We start from the raw sequence: 24,100 nt of genomic DNA on the forward strand, positions 1-24,100 counted from the left end.
TGCGGCGGCTTCTCACGATGAGACGTCTGGTATTTTAAATGAGCCACATCTAAAATGTACGGGTTTGCCGTTGTTCACTTTCCGTCTCTGGAGAAATTCCGGGCCCTTCTTTCCGAGGCCCACACTGCTCTCGTTCATCCTTCGTGAACGTTCTGGGATTTAACCGCACAGAGCCTGAGAGAGTGGCGTTCCCGTGTGGGAACGGCGGACCGCTTCGGAGAGCGACGGGCCCACGGCTTCTCCCCCCACCCTGCTCCGCAGGTCCGCGCGGTCGACCGTTGATCGGAGGAGGGGCCCCGAGAGCGTGCGGCCTCCGTGCGGGTGTGGGGCCCTGCGAACAGCAGGTGAAGATCTCCGCGGGCAAGCGAGGCCACCGGGAGGTTCAAGGTCTCTCTCCAGCTCTGCGACGGGCTCCCCCGACGGGCCATCGCGTCTCCTGTCGGACGCCCCCTGGAGTGACAGAAGTGACAGCTCCCGGAAGTGAGTGCTCCCTCCTCCGAGCGGCCTGTCCTGTGGGTCGGGGCTGGGCTCCGACCTCCTGCTACGGGGGCCCAGAGCCCCCGTGACTAGTTGCCAGGCTGGCTCTGCTCTGTCCCTGACGAAGGTCAGGGAGACCCGCTTCCCAGGGCGCCCCAAGGCTTAGAAAAGGGGGCCGTAGGGAGGCCCTCGGCCTGGCCCACCGCGTTCGGGGAGGGGGGAGGCGCAAGCTCACCATCACCATCATCTGTCGCCCAGACGTGTTTCGAGAGCGGAGATTGGGGTCACGCGTCACGAGCTGGTCTCCCTGAGGTTTCATTTCCCCGACCCCGTGTGCACGGCTCTCAACCAACGACTCCTGCCCCGAGCAATACTCACTCACTCCTCTCCTTTCTCACGACAACGACATGCACATCTCAGACGACGAGCGTCGGTACTCCCCGGGGGACCCGCCCCAACCTGAACGTTCAGAGATGCTCAGAATCCCCCCTCCCCTCTGGAAAACCGTGCCTTTCCAGCGTGGGCACGTCCCCTGCGCGTGGCGGTGTGGCAGCGAGGGCCGTGGCTGGGTCCGGTCACACCCAGCGTCCCCCAGTCCAGCAGGACACCGTCTGCCCGGGGCCGGAGCCCGCAGCCGTGGTGGGGAAGAACTCCCTGCCTCGGCGTGCGTGCCGGGGTGAGAGCCGGCTGTGGCTCCCGGTGAAGGGGTTCCTGCCCCGAGCGCTCCGGCTGGGGCGGTTCCCCCCGGCGCGGGAAGTGGGGGCGGAGCAGGAGCTGAGCGGGATGCTGACCTCACGTTGCCTGTGAGCCCTTGCCAGTCCCACACCCGCTTCCCCACGGAGCAGTCTGGCCCGCCCACGCCCCCCGGTGGCTCCAGGAGCCGGCCTGCCGGTGAGTGTCTGTGCCCATGGCCACACTCGCCCTCCCGGTGCGAGGGGTCTCCTCGAGGCGTCCTCTGTCCACTCCGTCTGCGGCGAGGCCAACTCTCCCTGCTTCCGAGGCCGGCGCTCGGGGAGATGCTCTGAGCGTGAGGATGCACTTACAAGTGGCTGTGGCAGTGGTCGGGCTTTTTAAAAAACTAGTCGGGCCAACCTTCAAGACAACCCCGCCCTTCCCTCTTCTGACAAACTCTACCTCCACCTCCCAGCAGGTCGTCACGACCGACTCTGCTCCTACTGCTGTCCCTGCGTTCTGTCCGCACCCAGAGTGACAAACCCACCCTCGGACAGGCCCCGATGGAGCCCAGGGCTGCAGCTCCTGGTGTCCCAACAGCTGTCCTCCTCAGCCTCGACTGCCAATTGCCGCAGAGGAAACCACAGGGCTCCCCGCTCCCCCCAGCCGGGCCACGGCGTCGCCCCACCCCCACCAGTGCCAGCACTGGCACCCGTGACACTCGGCACAAACTAAGGAGCGGACGGAAACGGAAGGCACTGCTCAGAGAGAAACAGCCGGAAGGCTAAGCAGGAAGCACACGGCACCGAGGGCGGGGCGAGGACCCTGGCTGGTGTCACAGGCTCCTCTGCCGACCGGCACGCAGCTCCGCCTGGAGTGCGGTGAGGGTGCTCCGCTGTCCACAGCAGGGTGTCTGCGGCTCACTCACCGCCCAGGACAGACCCGGCATCGCCCGGTACCTTGGACAGCACCAGGCACCGCTGGCCGCCCACAGCAGGCGGCCTACCCTGGGAGGGTGTCAAGGCCCCCCAACCACCCACTTACTGCCCCGGTGGTGGATTTTATAGCAAACTGAGGTGACCTAGGGGAGAAGGGGGGCAGCGTCCCCGTGGACAGGCTGGCCGGGCATGCATCCTGACGGGCAGTGCTGCAGGAGGGGTGACACCAGGGAGGCCCAGGCAGCCCCAGGGAGGCCCGGGCACACGCACCTCGGGACCCGGGGTTCTCCTCGGCGCCCGAGGCTCCCTCTTCCCCATTCCTCTCCTGCTCCCTTTACTTCAAACACTTCAGAGACACAAGTCACACCCTGGCTGGGTGGCTCAGTCGGCTGGAGCATCGTCCCGTGCACCAAAAGGTTTGGGTTCGATCCCCACTGGGGATATTTCAGGAGGCAGTGGATTGATTTATTTTCTCTGTCTCTCCCCACTCCCCTCTCTCTGAAATCAGTAAAATGTATCCTCGGATAAGGATTAATAGCAAAGATGTAAGCCAGCCAATCAGAGAAGACTAGGTTCATGAGGACAGTCGGAGGGAGAAACCTACACAGACCAACAAATGCACAAATCCATAGCGGAGACTGGATCCACAGTAGAGGCGTTAACAGTCAAGGATTCCAAAGTTAAGAGTGGGAACGGGAGGAGGAAGGGAGGGGCCGGGACCTTCACAGCAAACAGAGTGTAAACGTGGGCCCCAAAACCCCGTGACTGAACAGCCAGCTGAAGGCGCCTCATCTCCACCCCACGACAACGAGGAGTTCTACGCTTCTCTGGGCCGGCGACCTCGGAGGCCTGCGCCCACGTCACAGCCTGGTCTGTCTCGCCAGGGGAGCGGGCGCACCTCTGAGTGTGGAGGCGGGCCTGAGCCGGGCTCTGCTCCCAGGGGCGTGGCTTTGGGGTGTCCCTGCCCCCCGGAATCCCAAGGCTGATTGAATGCCAGGTGCGCATGGCCAGACCCTGTGAGATACAATTTAAGCAACACAGGGGCGCTTGAGGCGGGAATGCTGGTGTGTGGAGAAGGGACAGCGTTTCCAAACCGGGGAATCACTGTGTTTACGAGCACGGCATGGACTCAAGAAATGGGGTGAAGGCGACTGTGGGCCCCACGAAAGGCGGAGCCCACTCTCGGCCGCTGTCTAGGCAGGCGCTGCCCTCATCTGCCCACATGGGCTTCCCAGTCTCCCAGCCAGGCTGTGCGGCGGGGGTTACAATGATCAACTCCAGCGCCAGGCGCGAATGCGTGAAAAGGCCCCCTCGCCCGGCGAGGTCAGTTGGCACCTTCAAGCAACGTGATGCTTCCAGCTCCCCAGCTCCCCAGCTCGGCTCCGAGGAGCCTGCAGGTGCTGGCGGACGAGGGAGAGAGAGAGAGAGAGACGCACCGATGATACGGAGTCACGGGCCTGACGTCCGCGGGTGGGGATTCGCAGGAATGTGCGTCTGTCTGTCACACTGATTTTGATAACCTGCCATAAAACCTTGGTTAACGCCGAGAGGAAAGACGCGGCTCGCGCTGTAAATCCACTCAGCCCTCTCCGCCTCGCGCATTTGGGTAGCAGATTAGATTTATCACTTCATTATCCCTTCCTGGCAGCGGGAAGTTGTAGACTCTAATGGAAGGCGCCGGGGCTGCTAACAGAATCTCCTCGCCACAGACGAAGGAGACGCGGACGCCGAGCGCACGGGGGTCGGACGGGGTCTGTGCGGGAGGACACCGGCGCCCAAAAGCACCGGCTAAGACCGGAACCGGTGCCCCCTCGCTGTGCCCGCGCGGGTTAATTATCGAGTCGACTCGTGAGTCTTGCTCCGCTCTCGATGGAAAGGTAGCGGCTTTCGAAAGTGACCGCCTGGCCACTGCCTTGGCCCGTGGGCCGGCCGGTTGAACGGGGACAGTCACACAGAGCAAGCGCGGCCCTCCTCCTCCTCCTCCGGGTCACGGTGCGTGTGCCCCGCACAGCGGCTGCTGGCCGGCCGCCCGCTGCCAACAGCGCTTGTTCTGCGCTGCGTCTGTGGCCCCGCTGCCGGAACAGCAGGTGGGCTGTGAGGAGGTGCCGGTCAGCCGCAAAGGGCAAGCTGGACAGGGGACAGAGCTGTGCTGGCATCGCGCTTCTGCTTCCGGATCACTGACCCTCGGGGCCCCGGTGTCCACCTGCGTAAACGGGTGTGTGTGTGTGTGTGTGTGTGTGTGTATGCACGGGTGGGCAGACAACCTGAGTCTGTTCTTGTGTTTCACATGTGTTCATACGAGCATGTTAGTTTCCTGCTGCCCCCCCGGATAGGTATGTGTTTGTGTGTGCACATATGCACACAGATATATGTACACACAAATGTGTGTGCTTACATATAAACAATGACACAGAGCACCCAAAGCACCTGTCTTCCTACTTTTCCAGGTGAGCGTCCGTCCACCGACAGAGGTCACTTTGCTCCCCATGGATCTCAGCCGTCCCCCGCCGTGCCGGGTCTGCGGCAGATGCTCCCCATTCGTTATTTTACATATGTGCATAGAGAGTGAGCTTAAAATGCCAACTCCAGTGAAGTTTCTGAGCTAGGCAGAGAAACGTAAAAAAAAAGAATCGGATTAGCACCAACAACCAAACCTGTCATGAAGAGGATCCGCGCTCCCAAAGGACGCGGGCGTCGGCCTGCAGCCACCCTCGTGCAGGGGCCGCTCTGAGCTCGCGGGACGTGCCGAAGCAGCAGCTTCAAGGGGACACAAATACCAGAACCAGAAAATAGTTTTGGACTCTTCACACCTTCGCAAAATGCACAAAAACGTGCCTGAGTGGATGGACATTCAACCTCGAGGGTTTTGTCTTTATTCCTGTTAGCACCGTGACTGCACTGTGCGTCCCTGACGGGGCTCTGACGGAAGAAATGTCGGTGCCTGAGGGAAGCACCCGGGCGGGCGCGTTTGCTTTGCCTTCACCAGACAGAAGTCCCCCCCCCACCCCCGTAGCTTGTCTGCACGGCGGCCGGGCAGGACCTGGGGCCCGGGGCCCAGCCCTGCACGGAGCAGCACGGAGCCCCGGCAGGCAGCAGTCCGTCTGGCCGGGCTCGGGGAGCCGTGGCCTCGGGCAAGGCAGCCTTTGTTCACAGGCCGAGGCACCGGCTGCTCTGCACGCCTGGCGAGTGGGGCCTCGCAAAGGACCCAGCCACACTCCTTGCGTCTAAGCGGCCGCTTCCGCTGGCACCGTGCTGCCGGGCCCCTCGCTGGCCCGGCTCCTTAAGGAGCCAGATGTCGCTGCCTCTGCTCCTCCTCGTTTCTGAGCCCGCCGGCCTCCCAGATGCTCGGAGCCCGGCGCAGCCCAGACCCACCTCCAGCTGCCGGCAGCTTGGCAGAGGGAGCGCGTGTGTTTATGCCCGGAGCCATCCAGCCCTGGAAGCCGGCTGCCGGCCAGGAGCTCATCTCCGTGCCAGTGCCTGGGTTCCCAGGGCGACCTCCTGAGGCCCTCGGTGCCCGAGGGCTGCCCTGGTGAAAGGCATCGGGACGTGAACCAATCTTTAGTGTCTCTTGTGTGATACGTCTCACTTTGTCCCTGGAAGTACTACTGGATGCCTGTCTTCTAGAAAGGTTAATGCGATGCGCCCATGTCTGTTCCACACGGGGAGGTGCACGGATCGGAAGTTCGCACCTGGAGGAGCTGGGACAAGCAAGCCCACAGATCCATGAAACTGTCACCCTGATTGAGGTCCTGGGTGTTTTTAGCACTCCGGAAAATTCCCTTTGCCTTCTTGCAGGCAAGCTCCCCGCGTCCGTCCTGGCTGGGACGGCTGGTCACCCAGACTGGCGTCCCAGCCCGTGAGCTCCAAGTCTGGCTCCTTTCGCTCAGTGCAGTGTTTCTGAAACTCCCTCTGTTTCTAGCTTCCCGGGGATGTGTTTTTAGTTCTCCTGGGTCGATACCTGGGAGTGGGACCGTGGGTTCTTACAGAAAAGTGCAGAAGAACTCTTTGAAGTGCTTGTAACGTTTTATTCTCCTATCAGCCAAGGCCAAGAGTTCTAGTCTCTCCAAGTCCTTGCCAACATTTAACACTGTCAGTCCTTTTAATTTTAGCCAGCAGAGTGGGCGTCAAGTGGCACCTCACTGTGGTGTTCTGCTGCACTTGTAATGTTAACTGAGAACTGTTCTCGGTTTCTTCTTGGCCAGGTTTGTCCGTTCTTACCTAGGGTTGTCCTCCTCACGAAAGAACATCATCCCTGACCTCTGGCCAGGCCGTGTAAACTACAGTGACGTGCAGGGCACCGCGTGATGGACATACGTTGGTGATGACCAAACGAAAAAAAAAACACCTACCACCACGTTTCCTTGACCCACGCCTGCCCCCCTCTCTCGGGGTTTCCCAGGAGGGGCAGAGAGAACCACCAGCAACGCGGCGTCGAGGAGGGGGTGGTCAGAGTCTCGGTGAGTTGGTTAAGTGGGGGTCTGCTCCAGTCTGACGCCGGAGGGCCCGGGGAGACTGCGGCCAGGAGGGGGCTACAGCGCACCCGCCCTGTGACTCTGCCCGTTTCCCTTGCTCAACGGCCTCACCCAGCAAGGACTGCCCTTCGGGGCCTCGAACTCCTGCCTCACTGGCCAATGCCTCCCCCTCAGCCCAGGGAGATTGCCCTGGAAGCTCATGAGAATCGAGCGCATCTCTTATTGATTGATTCAGAGTGCAGAGACAAACAGCCGTCCACACTTGTTTGGCCACGGCTGAGTCAATTTGCCCAGGGCAGAGCCTGTCCTTCCGTGCGGCTCCTTCCCACGGCCGGGCGGCCCGTGCGGCCTCCCACCGACGCAGGATTTGATGTGAGGACGTCGGCAGTGGTCTGGAACCCCTCTCCCCCGCACTTGACTTTCAGCTCATCACAGCTCTCAGGCGTTCTCGTGGCAGCCCCACGGCACACACCGGAGTGTCGCTGAGCGAACACCGGTGAGGCCTGTCTGAAGCGGCGTGTGCCTCCGCTGAACACGTTTCAGCTTGCTCAGCGTCCACACCGAGGACTTTGACTCACCCACAGAGACTTGCGCAACGATGGCTAATGCAGATGAGAAGTGAGCACTTGGAGGAGTGGGGGGGTGCGGAGAAGGGCTCAGCCTCCACGAGCCAGCGCTGGCCACTCTCACCCCATCTGTGTGCAGGCAGCCTGGGGGGGCCCTGCTGCTCTGGGCCGCCTCCCACGTTTGCCATGAACCCTCTGGCTCGCTCTGCACGCCCTCGGAGACGGAGAAGGGGGAGGTGGCATCTGCTGCTGTCTCCACGCCCTGGCTCCCAGACGAGGTCAGCTCCAGGCCCCGGTCGGCCCCTACCAGGCTGCATGGTTTCAGTGGGTGGGGCTGGGCTGTCATCCCCTGTGGGGGCAGCTGGCAACTCCGCACTGCCGGAGCACTTTGCCGATGGTGATGGAGGGCTCGCCAATGGCCAGGTAGATCCCCATGGCTGCTGCGGGGCTGAATCCCCCAGAACTCGGAGCAGACGGGGTGCAGGGCCCAGATTGCAGGGCCTCTGGAGGGAGCACAAAACGGGGAGGTGACAGCATGGAGAGCAAAACTGGCTCCGTGGGTCGGCGCTACGGGGGACACCTCCCCCGAACCTCCCAGGGCGCCAGCGCCTGCCCAGGCTGCTGCGCAGCGGTCAGGAGCCCTGCGATCTGGGGGCCCCAAACCAGTCGCGGCCTGTTCGGTGCCAGATACCGCACCTGTGATACGTGGTGAGTCAGGTCCGCTTCTCGCTCTCACATGGTCGCCATCTGATTTTTCCCTCAGCTCTGACATCAGGACAGATGGGCCCAGAGCGGAAGAACACCATTCGAGCATCCACAGACCCCTCACACTACTGAAACGACCCTGACCTCTCTAACGACCGGAAAATCACGATGTCTTTAATCTAACACTCCCTGCATGCAAATGAGCAGACGGGCTCAAGCAGAAACGTGACGGAGACGTCTGTCTCCTCAGGGACTCTCGGGGCACAGCTCAGGGTCCCCGCGAGGCCCTCCGCCTGTCCCCACAAGGTCAGGGGCAGGAGCAGCGCTGACGGGCTCACGCTGAGCGGCGCGGGCCCCGCGGAGCTCCCGGCGGGGAGGCCGGGGTGGGGTGAGTCCAAGCGCGCCTGGCGTGCTGTGCTGACGGTTTCCTGACGCACCCTCGGCCCCACCCAGAACAGGAAACGCCCCGTTGCCTCCCCCCGCTTACAAGTAACAGCAGGATTCATGTGGGTAGATTATGCGGAAGACGAAAAGCACTTTTACACAAGTTCTAGGCAGATAATTGCTATCAGTAAGGTGCATTTCGATTAAAGCGGTGTGTTTGATGAAGTAGGAGGCATCACACCCAATTACAGACTTTCACGGAAGTGACAAGGAGATGGCGACATTTGAGCTCCTCCCTCAGACGCCCGTTCTCCGTCCGAGTGAGTGAGGGGACATGAGGCAGCGCCGTGTTCACGGCAGGCGGGACGCGGGCCGGCCAGGGAGAGGGCCGTGCGGTTCACTGCCCAGGTTCCCGGGCCAGACCGGCCGCCGCGCTCCCTCCCTCCCTCCCTCCACCCCCGGGAACCGGAAGGCCACCCGCGCAGCCTCCCGCTGTCCCGTGCCCCCGTGGGCCTCACTGACGGGCCGTGCCCCTCAGCTGGGCCTGGCTCGGAGTGGGCACCCTCTTCTGCACAGTGCTCCCCGCGCCCCCCAGCACCGACCCGGGCTGCTCTGCGGAGTGAAGCCACTTCCCCCGACGGGGAGACCTCTCGGGGAGGCTTACGGCGCGCCTGTGTGGTGACAGGCGATGCAGACCCTCTTCCCGCGGCCTGGGGCCCCCCCAGCGGTGCTTCCCCCTGTCCCCCGGCTGCTGCATGTTCTATTCCGACGCAGCCCGCCCCGCCCCTCCCCACCCCCACTTTTAGAGCCAGTGACAGACCGCTCACGCCAGCTGCCTGCCCAAACCCCAAATCAACAAATTCACCTTCATTCCACCTGGCTGAGACGCCTTCCTGGTGAAACGGAGTGCTTCTGATGACAAAAATGCTCAGCATCGACCCGACCACATGGAACTGAACAAGGAAGATCACGTTACATCAACAGGAAACCAAGAAAAAGGGAAATGCAGTGTGTTCGGTCAGCTGGAAAATCCACGCGGAAGGGGAGGAAATCAACTCAGAGCGTCTCAAAGGCTGACCTTTACCCCACTGTTACCCGTGTACGTCGGACACAGACATATTACACATCCTAGTCATGTCACCCCTGTCCGTCTGTCTGTCTGGGACACAGACGTATCACATACCCTAGTCACCCCTGTCCGTCTGCCTGTCTGGGACACAGACGTATCACATACCCTAGTCACCCCTGTCCGTCCGTCTGTCTGTCTGGGACACAGACGTATCACATACCCTAGTCACCCCTGTCCGTCTGTCCATCTACCGTCTGTCAGAGCGAGTCACAGAACGACCGCCCCAGACCGCAGGCCTGCCACGCACCACCCACTGCGCAGATGTGAGTCCTGATCCTCACGGAGCGCCTGGAACTGGACGTCACTGTCCCAACCAGCCACTGCAGGAACCGAGGACTGAGGGTTCGTGTGGCTGGCTCATGGTCGCCCCAAAAGTCAGACCCTGACCCTGGATTCAGAGCCCCATCACTGTCCTCCAAAACCCACTCCCTCCCCACTGGGGACCATCACACATGAACTCGGTCATCATCCAAATGCGCCAGGAAGATGCGCCAGGTCCGGTTTCCCCCGTCAGGACGCACGGAGCCTGGCCTCGCGAGCTGTTGCACGGGCACCGCGACGGTTCTCCTGACTTCCATCGGAACGGAAGCTCTTTACCTGCGCCCAGGTCACGCTCACGCGTTAGTGCCGCTGGCGTGTATTTCACCATGCTTTAATACCTCCTGAAGTCATTCGGCACGTTTCCTGTTTTCTTCTAAACTGACTGCTCTTCTTGAAAGGCCTGGCTGGAATTTTAGTTATAAATTGGCTTTCTGTCTCCCTCCTGCATTAGGACAGCACCACGGTGTGCGCGACGGAAAACGCTCTAGCCTGCAGCATGGTGTGAGGGGCTGGAGAATCCAGGTGTGAGTGAGGCACGCTCTCTGCTCCCAAGGTGCTGAGCGTGAGCTCGCTGCCGGGCAGGGAGACGCGGCCAGGAGAGAACTCGGGCCTGCAGGGCTGCTGTACGGAACAGGGCTCCTGTGGAGCAGGGGCAGGAGGGACCCGTCTTCCTGCAGGGATGGGAAGAGGGTGACAGATGGGCTTCCCAGAGGGACACGAGGGCCCGATCGACAGATTCATGCAGTAGCTCAGCCGCCAGCAGCTCAGCCGCCAGCCTGTCACTCCTCCATGGGGACACTGTGTCAGGCCCAGGCACACAGGTGTGCCCGGGGTCCGCAGGTAGTTTATACTCTGGGTCCAGGTTGCCAAGCAACGAAGAGCAAAGGCCATTCCCCTGCCTCCTGCCCTCTGTCCATCTCATTTTACCGAACTAGATTCAGACACAAAAAGTGGCTTGAAGTGCAAAGTCATTGTCTTCTTTTTACATCCTCTTTGTTTCTGAGGTAACGGGAAAAGGAAGGACTGGAAAAGCCTGATGACCACTGGGTTTTGCCACCACCACTTGGCTGTTCCCTTACGACGTTCATCTCTTCACTGGAGTGCCTGTTCGAGCAGCACTTCCTCAGCCCACACCGTGTCAGGGAGGGGCCAGGGACCCGGGGCAGGAAGCCGAGGAGGGGAAGTGAGCTCACTGTCTCGGCGAGGAAGCAAGTAGAAGTTCAGACGCTGTGTGTGTGCTGCCTCTGCAACGGAGACCGAAGAACAGCAGGAACGTCTACGCAGCTCCCACGGCGGCTGCCCGGGGTGCGTCCCCATGGGCAGGGCGCGGCAGCCGCGGACAGGGTGTGCTGTGAGCTGCGCACTCGAAACGCACGCGATGTTATTAGCCAGCGTCGCCCCGATAAATTTAATTTTTTAGAAAAGTGGGGAGAAGGAGAAACTGATTCTGGTGCAGAGGCCCGAGAACGACCCAGAGGGAAGGGGGCGCTTGAGGGGGTCTCCTTGGTGACCTGGAAGGACGCGCCGGCTGCAGGACCAGCCCGTGCCCCTGCCCGAGGACCTGGCGCCCGGGGCCTGGGCCCGAGCCGACTCCCTTCCCAGGGCTCCTGCTCGGGGAAGTGCCGGCACCTGGGGCCCAGGGAAGGGAGGCCTCTGCTTCTGCGCCTTCTGATCGTGAAATAATCTCCTCGTCATCCGTATTTGCACACCTGAAAATGCCAAACCCCAGTACTTTGTTTCCTGGCACCACCTCGACGCACACTGGTCCCCAGAGGAATTTGTGGGTAAAGGTGCACGGTAGTGAGGTCTTCCTTTCGGGCCCCTTTGCAGCCCCGAACCTGGGGGCCTGGAGAGGTGACAGGGTGGGCGTGCCACCTTTCACCCAACCCCGCAGCAAGGGGGCAGCGCCAACCCGGGACCGGACGCATTGGTCTCCCTGCAGCAAACACGTGGACACCTGCCTCCAGAGGAGTAAGGAAGGACCGTACGCAGCCTCCCATCGGTTGGGCCAGGTGTGCTGCCCAGTGAGTCAGTTTTAGTGCATTTGGGATCTCGGTCCCATTCAAGAGGGATCCTGGATTGGTGCGGTGGCAATCGCCACAGATTTAGAGAGATCCCTCAGCTTGTCTGAGCTGCCTTGCTAGTGAGGCACGAGACACACTGTGTGCACCCACCAGCGCGCCCCCGAACCCCGGGGTCAGCACCCACCGACCTTGGCGAGGCAGGAGCTCACCTCCGCCCAGTGGCCTCGGTCTGCGCCAGGGAGAAGTGGGTTACAATGACTGAACACAAGGTAATGGGGTTGTTGCTATGGAGACCCCCTCCATCTGGTGCTGTGCAGAGCCTGCTCCTGGTCCTCACAGACGCCCGAGTCGCTGACTGTCGTGTGCAGTCTGGATGCGACAGCTTCGGGCTGTGCTTCCTGCCGACTCCTAACCTCCGACCTGACGTTCTCCCACCACTCGCTCTTCCCTCCTTTTGTCCATGTGGATCCTCGGGCCCCTCCGTGGAAACCACGACGTTGGACGCAGAGTCCTGGCCCCGCTGCCGCCGGTCTGCGGCAGCAGGGTGTCCGGGGGCGGGCCGGGTGTCGGCGGTCCCCGCAGGCGTTCCGTCTGCGGTGCGGCACCCCCAGCTCCACGGCGGCCGCTCTGCGGTGGGCACGGCAGGCGGCCGCCCTCCCCGCAGGCTGTGCGCTCAGTCACACCTCGCACCCACACACACACTCTTGTACACTCAGAACTCACACACACAATCACACACCGATGCACGCTCACACCCCGGCATCCCCAGGAAGCAACAGGTGGGAGGCTGCCTGCTCCCTGCGTCCGGGGCGCCTGGCTCCCCGTCGGGAATGTTAACCGGAAGGGGACTGCCACCTCTGGTCCTGGTCCTGGTCCTGGTCCTGGTCTCGCCGGCCGGCCGCACAGGGAAGCCAGCAGCGGAGGTCTCGGTGCTGAGGAAGGACTCTCTGATCGAACCGCACACGGCGCGGGAAACCACACTTACTATTCTGATGGGGGCTCGGCTTCCCAGCATGAAGTCTGCGTCTAGATCCCAGCCACCAGAAAATCGATTTCCACGCCTGCCACCCACACGGGACTCCCCGTCGCTGTCCCCCTTTTCTGGCATGGGCACGCCTGGGAAGGGGCGTGCACGCCCCCTGGGGACAGACGGCACTGAGCCACGCTTGCGCTCATGGGGACCACGGGGATCTGGGATGGCGCTTTCACGGGGGGTCGGAGGCGATCAGAACCACCGAGGCAGAAACCACGTCTGTGAAACCTTTATGCCCAGTAAGTGCCAAGTGATCAGAGAATTATGGTCAGTTAATGAACACCTGCAGGACGCCGATGGTCACTGATACAGGCACGAACGTCCGCTGTCTAAACACCGCAGGCTCAGGTTACGGTGGCAGGACCGGTGACACTAACCAGGCTGCTTGGGCGCCGTCTCACCAACGACAACACTGTAAATATTCATGTCGCCGTCACGACACATCCGGGAGCCTGCCTGGAAGATCTCTCTTCCTCCGCCCTCTGGTTCTCGGTTCTCGTGGCCCGACCGTGGCCACACCCGCCGTCCTTCCAGAGGTCCCCGTTCCCGGCTCTCCGCCAGCAGAGGAGCCGCGACGTCCTCCGTCACAGCCGGCCGCACCACAGTCGGTTACAGGACAGGCGTCTGTCCGCGCCCGGGCCCTGCCCTCCGCGGCCGGGTACCGGGGGTTTTATTTTCCGTCCTTTTCCCTGTGACCTGTCTCCAGTCAAGATTCATGTGAATTATTCCATGCTTCCTCACAGAGCCTTGTTATGCTTGCTTTTCTTTTTTTTAAAGTTAATCATTGACACAGGGACCAGCTGAAAAGACCAGGCACTACAATTCTTCCCTCCCCTCCCACCGAGCTCAGGGAGCGCCTTCTCACGCCGGCTGCCCGCCCGTCTGGGAGGGCACAGCAACGGCAGCCCAGGGCGGCGCGAGCTGAACGCTGTCGGAGGAGGGGCCGCGGGAACCTCCGCGTCGTGCGGGGGGTAAACGCGGTGCCTGTTTCTTGGAAAACAGCAGTTACTGGGGAGAAGGCTGGTCACAACCTCTGCAGCCCAGGTTTAACCACACCGCACAGGCGGCCACAAAAGGCTCTGATTAGATTTGACTTGTAAAAACGTCATCACACGCTTCAGGGCTCCAGTGATTTGATTATCTTGGAAATGGGAAGGGAACGGTACGATTTCCAGAGCTTGTTAAGGGATAAAGAAACCTCCAGCCTCCCACCGGGACGACACCAGTCCCTGAGCCGGGGGGCGAGAATCTGGCGGCTTTTTGCACGTGCACTTTGACCTCGTCCTGTCACATGACCTCCTGTCCCTCCGGCCTCAGGGCCATGGGCCTACTGTGCAACTGCAGTCCTGCCCCCTTGGGTGCCAGGACCCCATGGAAAGTGCAGGGTGCTCCTCAAGGGTGCCACAGGAGGCGCCCTGACCTGAAATGGAAGCCCAGGCCCAGACCCGGCCCCGGGCCAGCCGGCGGCACGCGCACGTACCTTTCCGGCGAGCTCGGCGATGCGCGGCACGGGCTTCCCCTTCTGGTGGCGCACGGTCGCGGGGCTCTGGCCGTCCCAGTCCTGCAGCTCCTCCACGCTCTTCAGGTACAGCAGCGCCCGGAGCCCCGAGCAGTAGTCCTCGATGACCGTGAGGTCCTGGTTCTGGACCGCGCTGCACACCTGCGGGGGCGACAGCGGCCAGAGGTCACACCCGGAGCTCGCTCACCTGCTCGCCCCCCGATGGACCCGCGCTCCCCCTCTTCGACAAGGCCCACCTGCGGGCCAGGCTAGGGTTAGGCTGATGGACAGGGTACCCCTGCGGGCAGGAGTGGGGGCAGGAGGGGCTGTCCGGGGCACCAGGACCCTCCCAGGGACGAGGAACGAACCCGAGTAAGCGGCGGTGACCGCACAGGTGTGGACGTGTGGACGTGTGCACTCGAAACCTGTGCAGGTTACGGCCCGCCAGGTGCACCCGGGAGGGCTGTTCAAAGTCAGGTCCAAACAGCTGGATTTCCCCGCGGGGCCCACGGTGGCCGGCACAGCGTGGAAACGGACCCTCGAGTGCCCGGTGTCCTAAGTGGGAGGGCCGTGCTGCCGGGGCCGGCCCCCCTGTCTGGACAAGGTCACCGAGTCAGCCCCACGCCCCGGGGCCTCTCGCTGGTTCTCTGGTGCCCGCGGCGCTCCCGGCTCTCGGCTGCCACCTCTGGGCCTCGCGCTGGGCCCCCTCCCCCTCCCTCCGGACCTTGGCAGGAGGCCGGGCTGGACGGCCTTCGCTGCGCCCCACAGCTGGCCACCAGCCCTGCCTCAGTCTCCCGGGACATGCCGCTTCCTCAGGGGGCCTCCGGGGCCCAGGGACGGAAGGCTTTCTTTCATTTTACATTTTTTTCTTCAACTACAGCTCACACCGAATATTGTTCTGTATCAGTTTCACGTGTAGAGCCAAGTGGTTCAAAAGCCATCTACTTACAGAGTGGCCCCCCGCCCTGCTGCCCTGCAGTCCCCGCTGGCCCCGCACGTGGTTGTCACGCTGGTCCTGACTGTGTCCCCTGTGTGCACGCGGTGTCCCCGTGGCTGTCCTGTGACTGCGGGCCTGGGCTGCCTCAGCTTGCCCCCTTTCTGGCCCAGCTGCCTCACCCCCCTCCCCGGCACCACCAGCCTCATCTCTGTGTCTACGAGTCTGTTTCTACCTTGTTTGCTTGTTCATTCTGCTGGTTAAGGCCTTCTTGTATTCGTACACCTTTGACTGACAGCCACTGCATGATTATGTGATGGACACCTCCCTCCCCAAGTAGCCGGAAACGTCGGTGTCTACCTCGGTCCGCCCATCACCCCCAGGGCCTGGCAGGGCGTGGCCCCTCCGTGGGGGTCTCGGTAAACACACACTGAACCAATGGGTCCTTCGAAAGACATAGCTGCACTGGACTAACGTAGTCAGAAAAAAGAGACTAAAAAATTCTAGAGGTAAGGAAGACTGAATCTTTTTACCGGGTCCCTCTGGAAGTGAAAACACACCGTGTGTTAGAGTTCGGGTTGCAGCTCGAAGCCACCAGGTTCAGATGCACGTGGCGGGCTGACTGTTTCCGAGGACCCGCTCCAAGCCCGAGCCCGCCCGCGGGCCCCGGAGACTCGTTACCGCTCCGACCATCACTTCCCATCGAGCCTCGCCATGCGGCGCGCACGCAGCACCTCTCCTCATCCGTATTCCGGATCGATCCACAGAGGCGCCCCGCGCACGCACAAGCAGGCAAAGCTAAACTCATTTCCATCCAATTTTCACGGGTGTTAGTCTCAGCGTCTGGCCACGGCGGCCGATTGAGGAAAATCTTGTCCTACGTGAATGAACGAGACGAGGGGACTCCCGGCGACAGGAGGATAGAACAGGTTCTGTGCCACGGTCTCCCAAAGCCTCCTGGGTCTTCCATCAATAAACACGATGGTACTCGGGGAGCCTCGCACACTCCCTCACACCTGGTGTAGACGGGCGGGTCCAGGGGTTCACTGAACACCTCCCCCGCAGCTGTGGAACAGGGAGGCAGGAGGAGGGGGAGAGGACGGGCAGAAACCCACGGGCTGAGGTCTGTTCTCGGCAAGAACGGGCAGCGAGTCTGTGACGTGTGAGTGGGAGCAGGTGGAGCGCGGGATTCTGGGAACACAAGCCTACCTATGAGGCAGGCTGAGGAGGGTGTGAAGGACGCTGGGCAGAAGGGTCCCCGACTGCTGCATGGAGACCGATGACATGGGGGCTGGAAGGTGACCGCTGGGCTGAGCAGTCAGGAGGACGCGGCCCACACGTGTGCCTGCCAGTGGGCAGCAGCCCTGGAGGCAGGGCTGAGGAGCAGACATCATGGGGAGCCAGAGATCGGGGCCTGGAAACTGTTCCGAGGAGTCTGGCTCCTGGAAAAGGGAGAGGAGACACGGGGTGCAGGGAGGAGGCTTGAGTTTTCTGAAAGGACGGGGCCGCTGTGTTTCAGGGCCACGGGGCCACCCGACGCCCCAGAATGGGGCCAGAGGGCTCGTGTGCATCCCGTCCGGTCAGGGGCGGCTGCACTGTGGGGCAGCGGAAGCAGCTCCGTGTCTCCCTGCTGGGCCCTCACCATGGGGCAGGGCTCCGTTAGACAGTTTTAAGTGTGTCGTCTCGTTTGGTCCCCACACAGCCCCACAGGCAGGTTGAAGGGTTCGCCCTATGTTACAGGCCAGGAAACCGAGCCACGGAGCAGTTACGGGACCTGTCCGGGGCCACCTGGTTAGGAAGTGGGGGGGTCAGAGACATGACCACCCGGGGACATGTGAGTAAGGCACGGAACTCAACGGAGAAGACGGAGAAAAAATCTGTTCCAATGTAATTACACGTATCTTTCCTGTCAACTGTTCCATGAACCAAATACATATTTTCAGAATCACGATCAAATGACCTTCCACCCAAATACAGCCAGCCCAGCGGTCTGAACCGCCCACGTGGCTGGGTGGAAACAGTCAATGTTCTCCAATTCCGCGTCCGGTCTCGCTCCCAGGGGCAACAATGACACAGCAGGAACGGGAAACCTCGCGGTTCCTGGTTGGAAGGGCTCTGGGTCGCAGCGTGGAGAGGACATTCAATAGCCACCAAGTGCAGACAAGACAAGAAGGTTTCCACGAAGCCCACTTACGTTGCATTTTAAAAAATCTGTTTCTTCGGGGGAACAGTCAGAGCATCCGTTAGGCCTGCTGTAACTTTCTTAGAGTTGATTTTCTTTTCCCAGAACAGTCATAAAAAGCATCATTATCATTTCCCCCACAGGATTTTTTTTTAACTGTGTATGTCACCTAATGCTTTACTGAGTCCCCGCAGCTCGCGGTGAAGTTCTATTCATTTGCAGGATGTGGTGCGGGCCACTTTCGCCATCACCTTAAAACAGCTCCCCAAACACACACCATCAGAGTTTGAAAACCTCCTCACGCCCGGTCCTGTAGGGGACGTTCGTGACCGCTGGGAGAACCAGCCACTGCCAGGAGTCTGGATCCTTCGCAACGTCTGACTACCAGAGTCTAACTTCCGTCATCCCTGACTCTTCCCCAGTGGGAGCTACCAGAGCCACCCATCCCCTTACCGCACAAACACGGCACAGTGCGCAGGGCGGGCTCCGCCTCGTGGTGCTGACCCCACCAGAAAGGAGGCTCTGAGCCCCCCACCCACCCACCGTGCAAGACCCGGTGGGGCCCGTGGCCGGGAAGAGTGTGGCTTGGCTCGTTCATACCCTCTCGGGCGGTCTTCAGCCCACGGCATTCATTTCCCACGGAGCCGGGAGCCACGCTGGCCATGTCACGGGGACGTGAACTTGAAGAGGAGGGAAGCCTGCCGGCTGGGACTGAGAGTGGCGGGGACGATGCTGCACTGTGGCGGGGACCCCGGAAGCCACCGTCAGACACGTGTGCCCGAGGGGACAGCTGGAGGTATGTTTAACCGCACGGCACACGTCACACGTCACACTATTTCTCTACCGTCCCGAAGGGAGCGGCTGGATTGTCACTTTCCGAGAAGATTGCGCATTCATTCTCCCGACAGGACTTCTGGTAGCGGGAACGTGGCACCTCCTTGTAAGATTTTAACGCCCACCTCCGTGATCTGAGGGGCCGACTGAAATGCAGGTGCCGACTCTGCAGGTCTGGAGGGACGCCCTAGGCCCTGCACCGGTGACACGTGTCCTGGGGTGCCCACGCGGCTGAGCCACGCGAAGAACAGCGAGGGGGCAGGCACCGGCGGGGCGGAATCTCCGCCCAGCCCGAGATGCGGTCTGCAAAGTGCACTTCTCCTCGACCTTTACTACTCGGTTCGAGCAGCACTTCCTGGCCCTTTAAGGCAGCACTGGGTGCGAGGAGAAGTCACGTCTGGAGAAACAGGAGGGATTTTCCGACTGAATAGTGGTGAGGCACCGAGCGAACCTGGGGTTCACACCGCGGGGGGCCGGGCTCTGTCGGGGGACCTGCAGCTCAGAGAGTGCATCGGCCCGGGGGGGAGCGTCCGCCACCCGCCCCCTCACTCGCCCTCAGAGGCACACGGCTCCTTTAAAACCCCGACGAGTCGCTGCTCTTCCTAAACGGGTGTGTTTTATATGACATCTCCTAATTGTTTGTTTAACAGCTCTGATTAGGGTTCTTAATAGCGGTTAGCGTGTTTGCTCGGTGTAATCTGTGAGTTCTTTACGGCTCGGGCTGGTGTATCTTCCTTCCCAGCGGGGCGTCAGGTGCCATTACCGGGATCGCTGCATCGTTCACCGTTTCCAGGGCACGAGGACCCCCCCGGCGGGCTGTCTGCAGTCGGGGGGGGGGGGGGCCCGCACTCACAGCGGGACCAGCCTGTTCGGGGCCGCGCAGGTCGGGTCCCCCATGCGGCGTGACTGAAGGTGTGCCATCAAGCTCCCACTGTCACCGAACGGTCCCCTCCGGAGGTGTGACACAGTGCCCTGAATTCTCACCATCGGTGTGGGCACACCCAGTAGGAGGCTGTCTGTGCAAGCTCTGGGGAGGTGGCCTGTAGGGGGCGCTACGCCCTTTGCATCATTTCCCGTGAAATGGCATTAACCACATTAACGGTCAATGTCCCACTTACGGTGCTTTACACGATACAAGCATCCTTCACATACATTACTCAGAATGAGCCTGCGAGTTGGGCAGGGGAGAGAACCATTCTCTTGCTTTGAGAATGAGAAGAGCTTGGAGGCGGAGAGCCCTTTCTCAGAGTCTGGATGGCGGTTTTCACGCCGTCCCGCGCGGTCTAGCCCGGAGGTTGAGCGGAGGCCCCCCGAGTCCAGCGGCGGCGGCGGATTTAAACTGCGTCTCAGCTGCGTGGGTGTGAGCGACTGCCTTCACCTAGAAGCGGGACTGGATGCTCAGCACACAGGAGAGTGAGAGGCAGCATAATAAAGTGGGGTGCCTAGTGCTCAGTGAGCTGACGGGCACCCAAGATAAAGTTCTACAATGTGAGTAAATCAGGGCATGAGTCATGCAGGATACAACTGCTCACAGCGAATACTTTTTTCTTTGGTCTAATGTAGGACTCGAGTTTTATCCTTGACTCACGAAAGGGGCTCAGGAAAGTCCGGTGTGGTCAGAAGCACGTCTGAGACGCAGCTGCTGGGTGATTCAGCCGAGGGGTGGCCGGGCGGGGCGCACCGTTCAGCCCCGTGAGGCCCCCCTCCCACCTCCGCGTATGGGGATGCGCACCTCATGGCCGGGAGGGTTACGCCGCAGCGTGCGGTGGAAGTGCCGCTGGGACTGTGGAGCTCAGACAGACGGGGCGGGAGGAAGCCGCCAGGGCATTCTCGGAGGTGACCCAGGGTCTACAGTGGCGGGCGCAGGTCAAAGTGGGGAGTTCGAGCTGCAAAGGAAAGCCAGCTTCCTCGAAGGAGAAGAGATGGCTCACCGGGAAGCTCGGAAACAGAGTCCAGACTGGACTGCAGACGCTCATCCCAGGGAAAGACCCTGGCGGAGAAGGGCTTTACAAGGCAGAGGCACCACGTGGGACCAGGGTGTGTTTCTGTGGGACGGAGCAGCACCCTCCCAAAGGGTCCTGGGAAACGTGGCGAGGCTTTTGAACAGGGACCCCGAACTGTTTATTAGGAGCTCAGACAAACCCACGGTCATAATCACACCTTTCCATCTCCTGTCGCAGAGGCGGACAAACGACACTCCAGGTCGCAGATGGGCCACCAGGACACCTTGGGTCAAGTGCAGGTTCGCAGCATGCGCCCGAAGTTGGCTCACAGCTCCTACAGACGCATCAGTGGGAGGACGTCGGTGCGCCCCCCTGGGTACGCGTGCGCGGAAACGACCCTGCGGCGCTCGCTCACTCGCACACACCGCAGAGCACCCTCCCGAGGGAGCCCTCCTCGAGCTGGAAGACGCTCGGCTGTCCTGCCACGAGCATGGGCCGTGGACGGAGCTCCAACAGAGAGAGGTCGTCCACCCGGCTCTCCACACATCCCAGGGGAAGGAGGGAGAGGCCCCAGGCTCGCCTTTACTGACCTATCATTCCGATAGAGGGTGAAGCTGTCCAAACGGCCGTGCCATCGGCAACATTTTCCCAATGCTCTGTAGCCGTCCGAGCAGGCTGGCAGAGGGTCAGAAATGTGTCCAGAGTGGTTCACAGTCGTCAGAGGGGGCGACAAAGGGGGCGTTTCCCAGGCCGGCCTTGTTTCACTGCCCGGGATCACTCGGGCCCTGTCTGCAGCCCCACGCAGGGCGGCCTGGCTCTCCGGGGCCGTCTCACCCTGTCTGCACATGGGCTCCGGGGGGGGGGGGGAGGCGAGGAGCCGTGGAGTGTGGGGGCCTGAGGGACGCTGGGCCCCAACTCGAGTGGTCAGCGGGCGGCGGGGCCAGGGCAGACCCTGAGCTCAGACCTCCACTCTCTGCTCTCCGCTCTCTGTAATTTCAAAACCGTAAACCGGGCAAGTCTGACTTAATTAAGTAAGTGCATATTTGTAATTTTCCCAAGCAGGAGCACATTATTGCAACATCATTTCAAATTTGCTTGATGAACAGTGGCAGGCGTCTCCAGGTTTTTTCCAACTGCGGGATCTTAATGACTGGATGGGCCGCCGGAGGGTTCACGACTTAAGCCAGGAGCCAGGCCGCCGGGGGGCGGATGGAAAAGGGATTTGCAGCCCCATCGGCCCACACCCAGGGGCAAAAAGCAGCTCCCGGAGGCCTGGGACCAGCGATCCCCGCCCGGACTGAGTCCTGTCCAGCGCCGACAGACGGATGCATAAAACCACGGGCACTTGTGAGACTGGCGCAAAGTACAGGTTGTTAGAGGAAACATTCAGAAGAACGACACCCCCCCTCTGAATTCTGGGTACTCCACAGACCTGGGCCAGCTTGGGGGACTCATGAATAAGACACCCAGACTGTAATTCGGTAAAGCTGCCGGTGGCAGGCCAGCCCCAGGGGAGGTAGGGCACCTGGGAAGTCGGGTCGAGGGGGTGGCTGTGCAGTGACAGAAAGCCACGCATCTCGGTTGTTCTGACACATCAGTTTCCGTCTGCCGAAGCCCTGCGACATCCAAGTCGGGACCTCCTCCTGTGTCGCATTCGGTGGGAACGTGCCGGGCGGCATGAGGAAATCAGAGTGGGAGTTTCTCGGGCGATCCAGGCGGCGGGCCCTTGCACCGCCGCCGACACTGCAGTCCAGCACGGGTTTCAGCTCCTCCCGAGACCGCAGGTGCTTTTATGCTCCGGGGTCTCTCAGGCAGCCTTGTTTTCCCTTTCTAAAGGGGTACACTTCCGGCATTCGACAGAATCCCGTCTTGTTCCTCCAACAGCTTTGGCACACAACGGCTGAGGACGCCCGAGCAGAACAGCTGGCCACGTGCCGCCCTGCCGAGAACTCGGGCTTGGGCCTGGGCGGTCTGTGTTCCGACCGCAGCAAACTGGATGGGGCCGGGGCGGGGGGGAAGGAACGACACGGCCCCGCAGACACCGTCTTCCGAAGGGTGGGCTCCGGGGCTCTGCTCACGACGCACTGTCCACGGCTGTCCTTGGGCGGCTCCTCGCGGACGGGCCCTGAAGGCCTCGGGGTCCTCAGCTCCTTTCGTAACCACGCCCCTTGCTGTCGGTCACGTTACCAACCCTCGTGACACACGCACGGTGAGCCGCCCTCCTCCCCGACGGAGAAGCGATTCTACGGAGGGGGAACAGCTGTTTCCCCACGTCCACGCGTGGCCCTTCTCCAGCAGGTAGTTCCCGAACTCCAGGCCGGCAGAGGGCAGCCAGAGGAGAGTGAAGCGTTTCCCCGTGTTTTTTTGTGCTGGGGTCCGGGCCGCAGCTGGCCAACCGGGAGAGTCTGGTCGGGTCCCTGGGCGTTTCCCCTGGGCGGCACGGCGATGGGCCGACACGTGACTGCCACGTGGAACAGCCTGCGGGCCCTCTGCCGCTCCGTGTCCGGGACTCCGTGGCTCGCCCGGCTGGGGAGGGCCGGGGTGGGGTGGTCCGAGGGCGGTGCCGACAGGCGAGATGGCCTCTGTCCCCCCGTCCCCTTTCTTGTATCATCTGTCCTTTCAAAGTCAGCTCCAGCTGGACTCAGATCTCAAGAAGGACCCGAGCCAAGAGATGGCCATTTGCAAGAGGCACACGGAGTCCCGGCCCCGCCCTCCGCCTCCCCTGAGAGAAAGCGCCCCAGGGGCTGGGTCTGTCTGGCCGGCACTGCTCACTCCAACAGCGCATAAAGATGGACGCCCGGCCTACTGTTTATTGAATGAACGAATGAGCGAGTGAATGAATGAAGGAAACCAAAGACAGTGGAGTGACAGCATTGCGGGACAAGCACAGTTCTCTCTCAGTCCCCGTCCATAACACATTCCCCCCCTTTTCTTCTCGCGCAAACACCGCACCTCTGACTGCACAACGAAACCTCCGTGTGTCTGCATGGCCACCTAGCTGTCCTCGGGTGTCCCAGCGCCTTTCTGGGGGCCCAGAGAAGCTCCGTGTCTCCAGCCTTTTCCTTGACCCTCAGAGCACCCGTTACAGCCAAACTCTACCGGATGATCTAGGGTCCCCTGTCTTGCTCCCCAAGTCTCAGCAGGAGCTGTCATGCGATCCTTCCCCCCCGCCGGTGGTCCCTTCTAACAACGACAGAAGAGAAATGGAACCCAGAACGCGACAAAGACTCCACTTAGCCATCGACTCAGAGGAAGACGTCTTGTGTGTGCAGTGGTCTGAACTGTGCACGTCCACGCGCAGACGCACAGACGGTCAAGCACCCGCATGTGGCGTCTGGGCCCGAGCTACGACGGAGGACAGGTGCAGTGGGTCCGGGAGAGGCTAGGGGGCGCATCTGGGCCCGAGCTACGATGGAGGACAGGTGCAGTGGGTCCGGGAGAGGCTAGGGGCGCATCTCTCCCCCGTTCTGTTCCTCGACTCTCTCACTCACTCAGCCTTTCGGTTTCTCTGGCAGACACGACGTGTCCAGGCCGGTCCTCTAGCCTTCGTGCATCGGGACCAGAGTTTTTAGTGTACAGAATTCTTCTTCATCGTTATCACATCAGGTTCACGCTTGGAGGTTCAGCGCATCATAGACGAGACACGGTTCAAAGTCAACAATCGAAGGTCCCACCGAAAAGACACTGGCATTCACAGTGACTTGCTGTCCCTCTTACAGGTCCCGCACGACTGCCCCCTCTCCCTGCCTTCCCTTCCCGTCTGCTGGGGCTGTGGCCAGGGGCGTTCCACGGACCACCTGGGATTCCGACCCTGAGACAGCAACCTTAGAACATCGCTCCTTCAAAAGAAGTCCTCATCACTCCAACAGTTACTCGTCCATTCATCCTGCCGTTCGGCAGGCGCTACTTCATGAGCCGGTCCTCTCGCTGCCTCTCAAACTCTTCCATCAGACACGGCTACCCGCAGAGCCCGGGGTGCGCTGCTTGT

At 61.5% G+C, this 24,100-nt stretch overlaps 1 protein-coding gene across 1 annotated transcript in view; it reads right to left on the reverse strand.

Moving 5' to 3' along the window:
- The window catches only part of DPYD (dihydropyrimidine dehydrogenase), a 323,607-nt gene that overhangs the window by 37,612 nt on the left and 261,895 nt on the right, over nucleotides 1-24,100 (reverse strand). The window contains exon 18 of the mRNA XM_028503389.2: nucleotides 14,202-14,381. Coding sequence (XP_028359190.2) covers nucleotides 14,202-14,381 — 180 coding nt within the window. The remainder of the gene's footprint in view (nucleotides 1-14,201; nucleotides 14,382-24,100) is intronic.

This window comes from Phyllostomus discolor, chromosome 14 (assembly GCF_004126475.2).
Source record: "Phyllostomus discolor isolate MPI-MPIP mPhyDis1 chromosome 14, mPhyDis1.pri.v3, whole genome shotgun sequence".
In the NCBI taxonomy this organism is placed as follows: Eukaryota; Metazoa; Chordata; class Mammalia; order Chiroptera; family Phyllostomidae; genus Phyllostomus; species Phyllostomus discolor.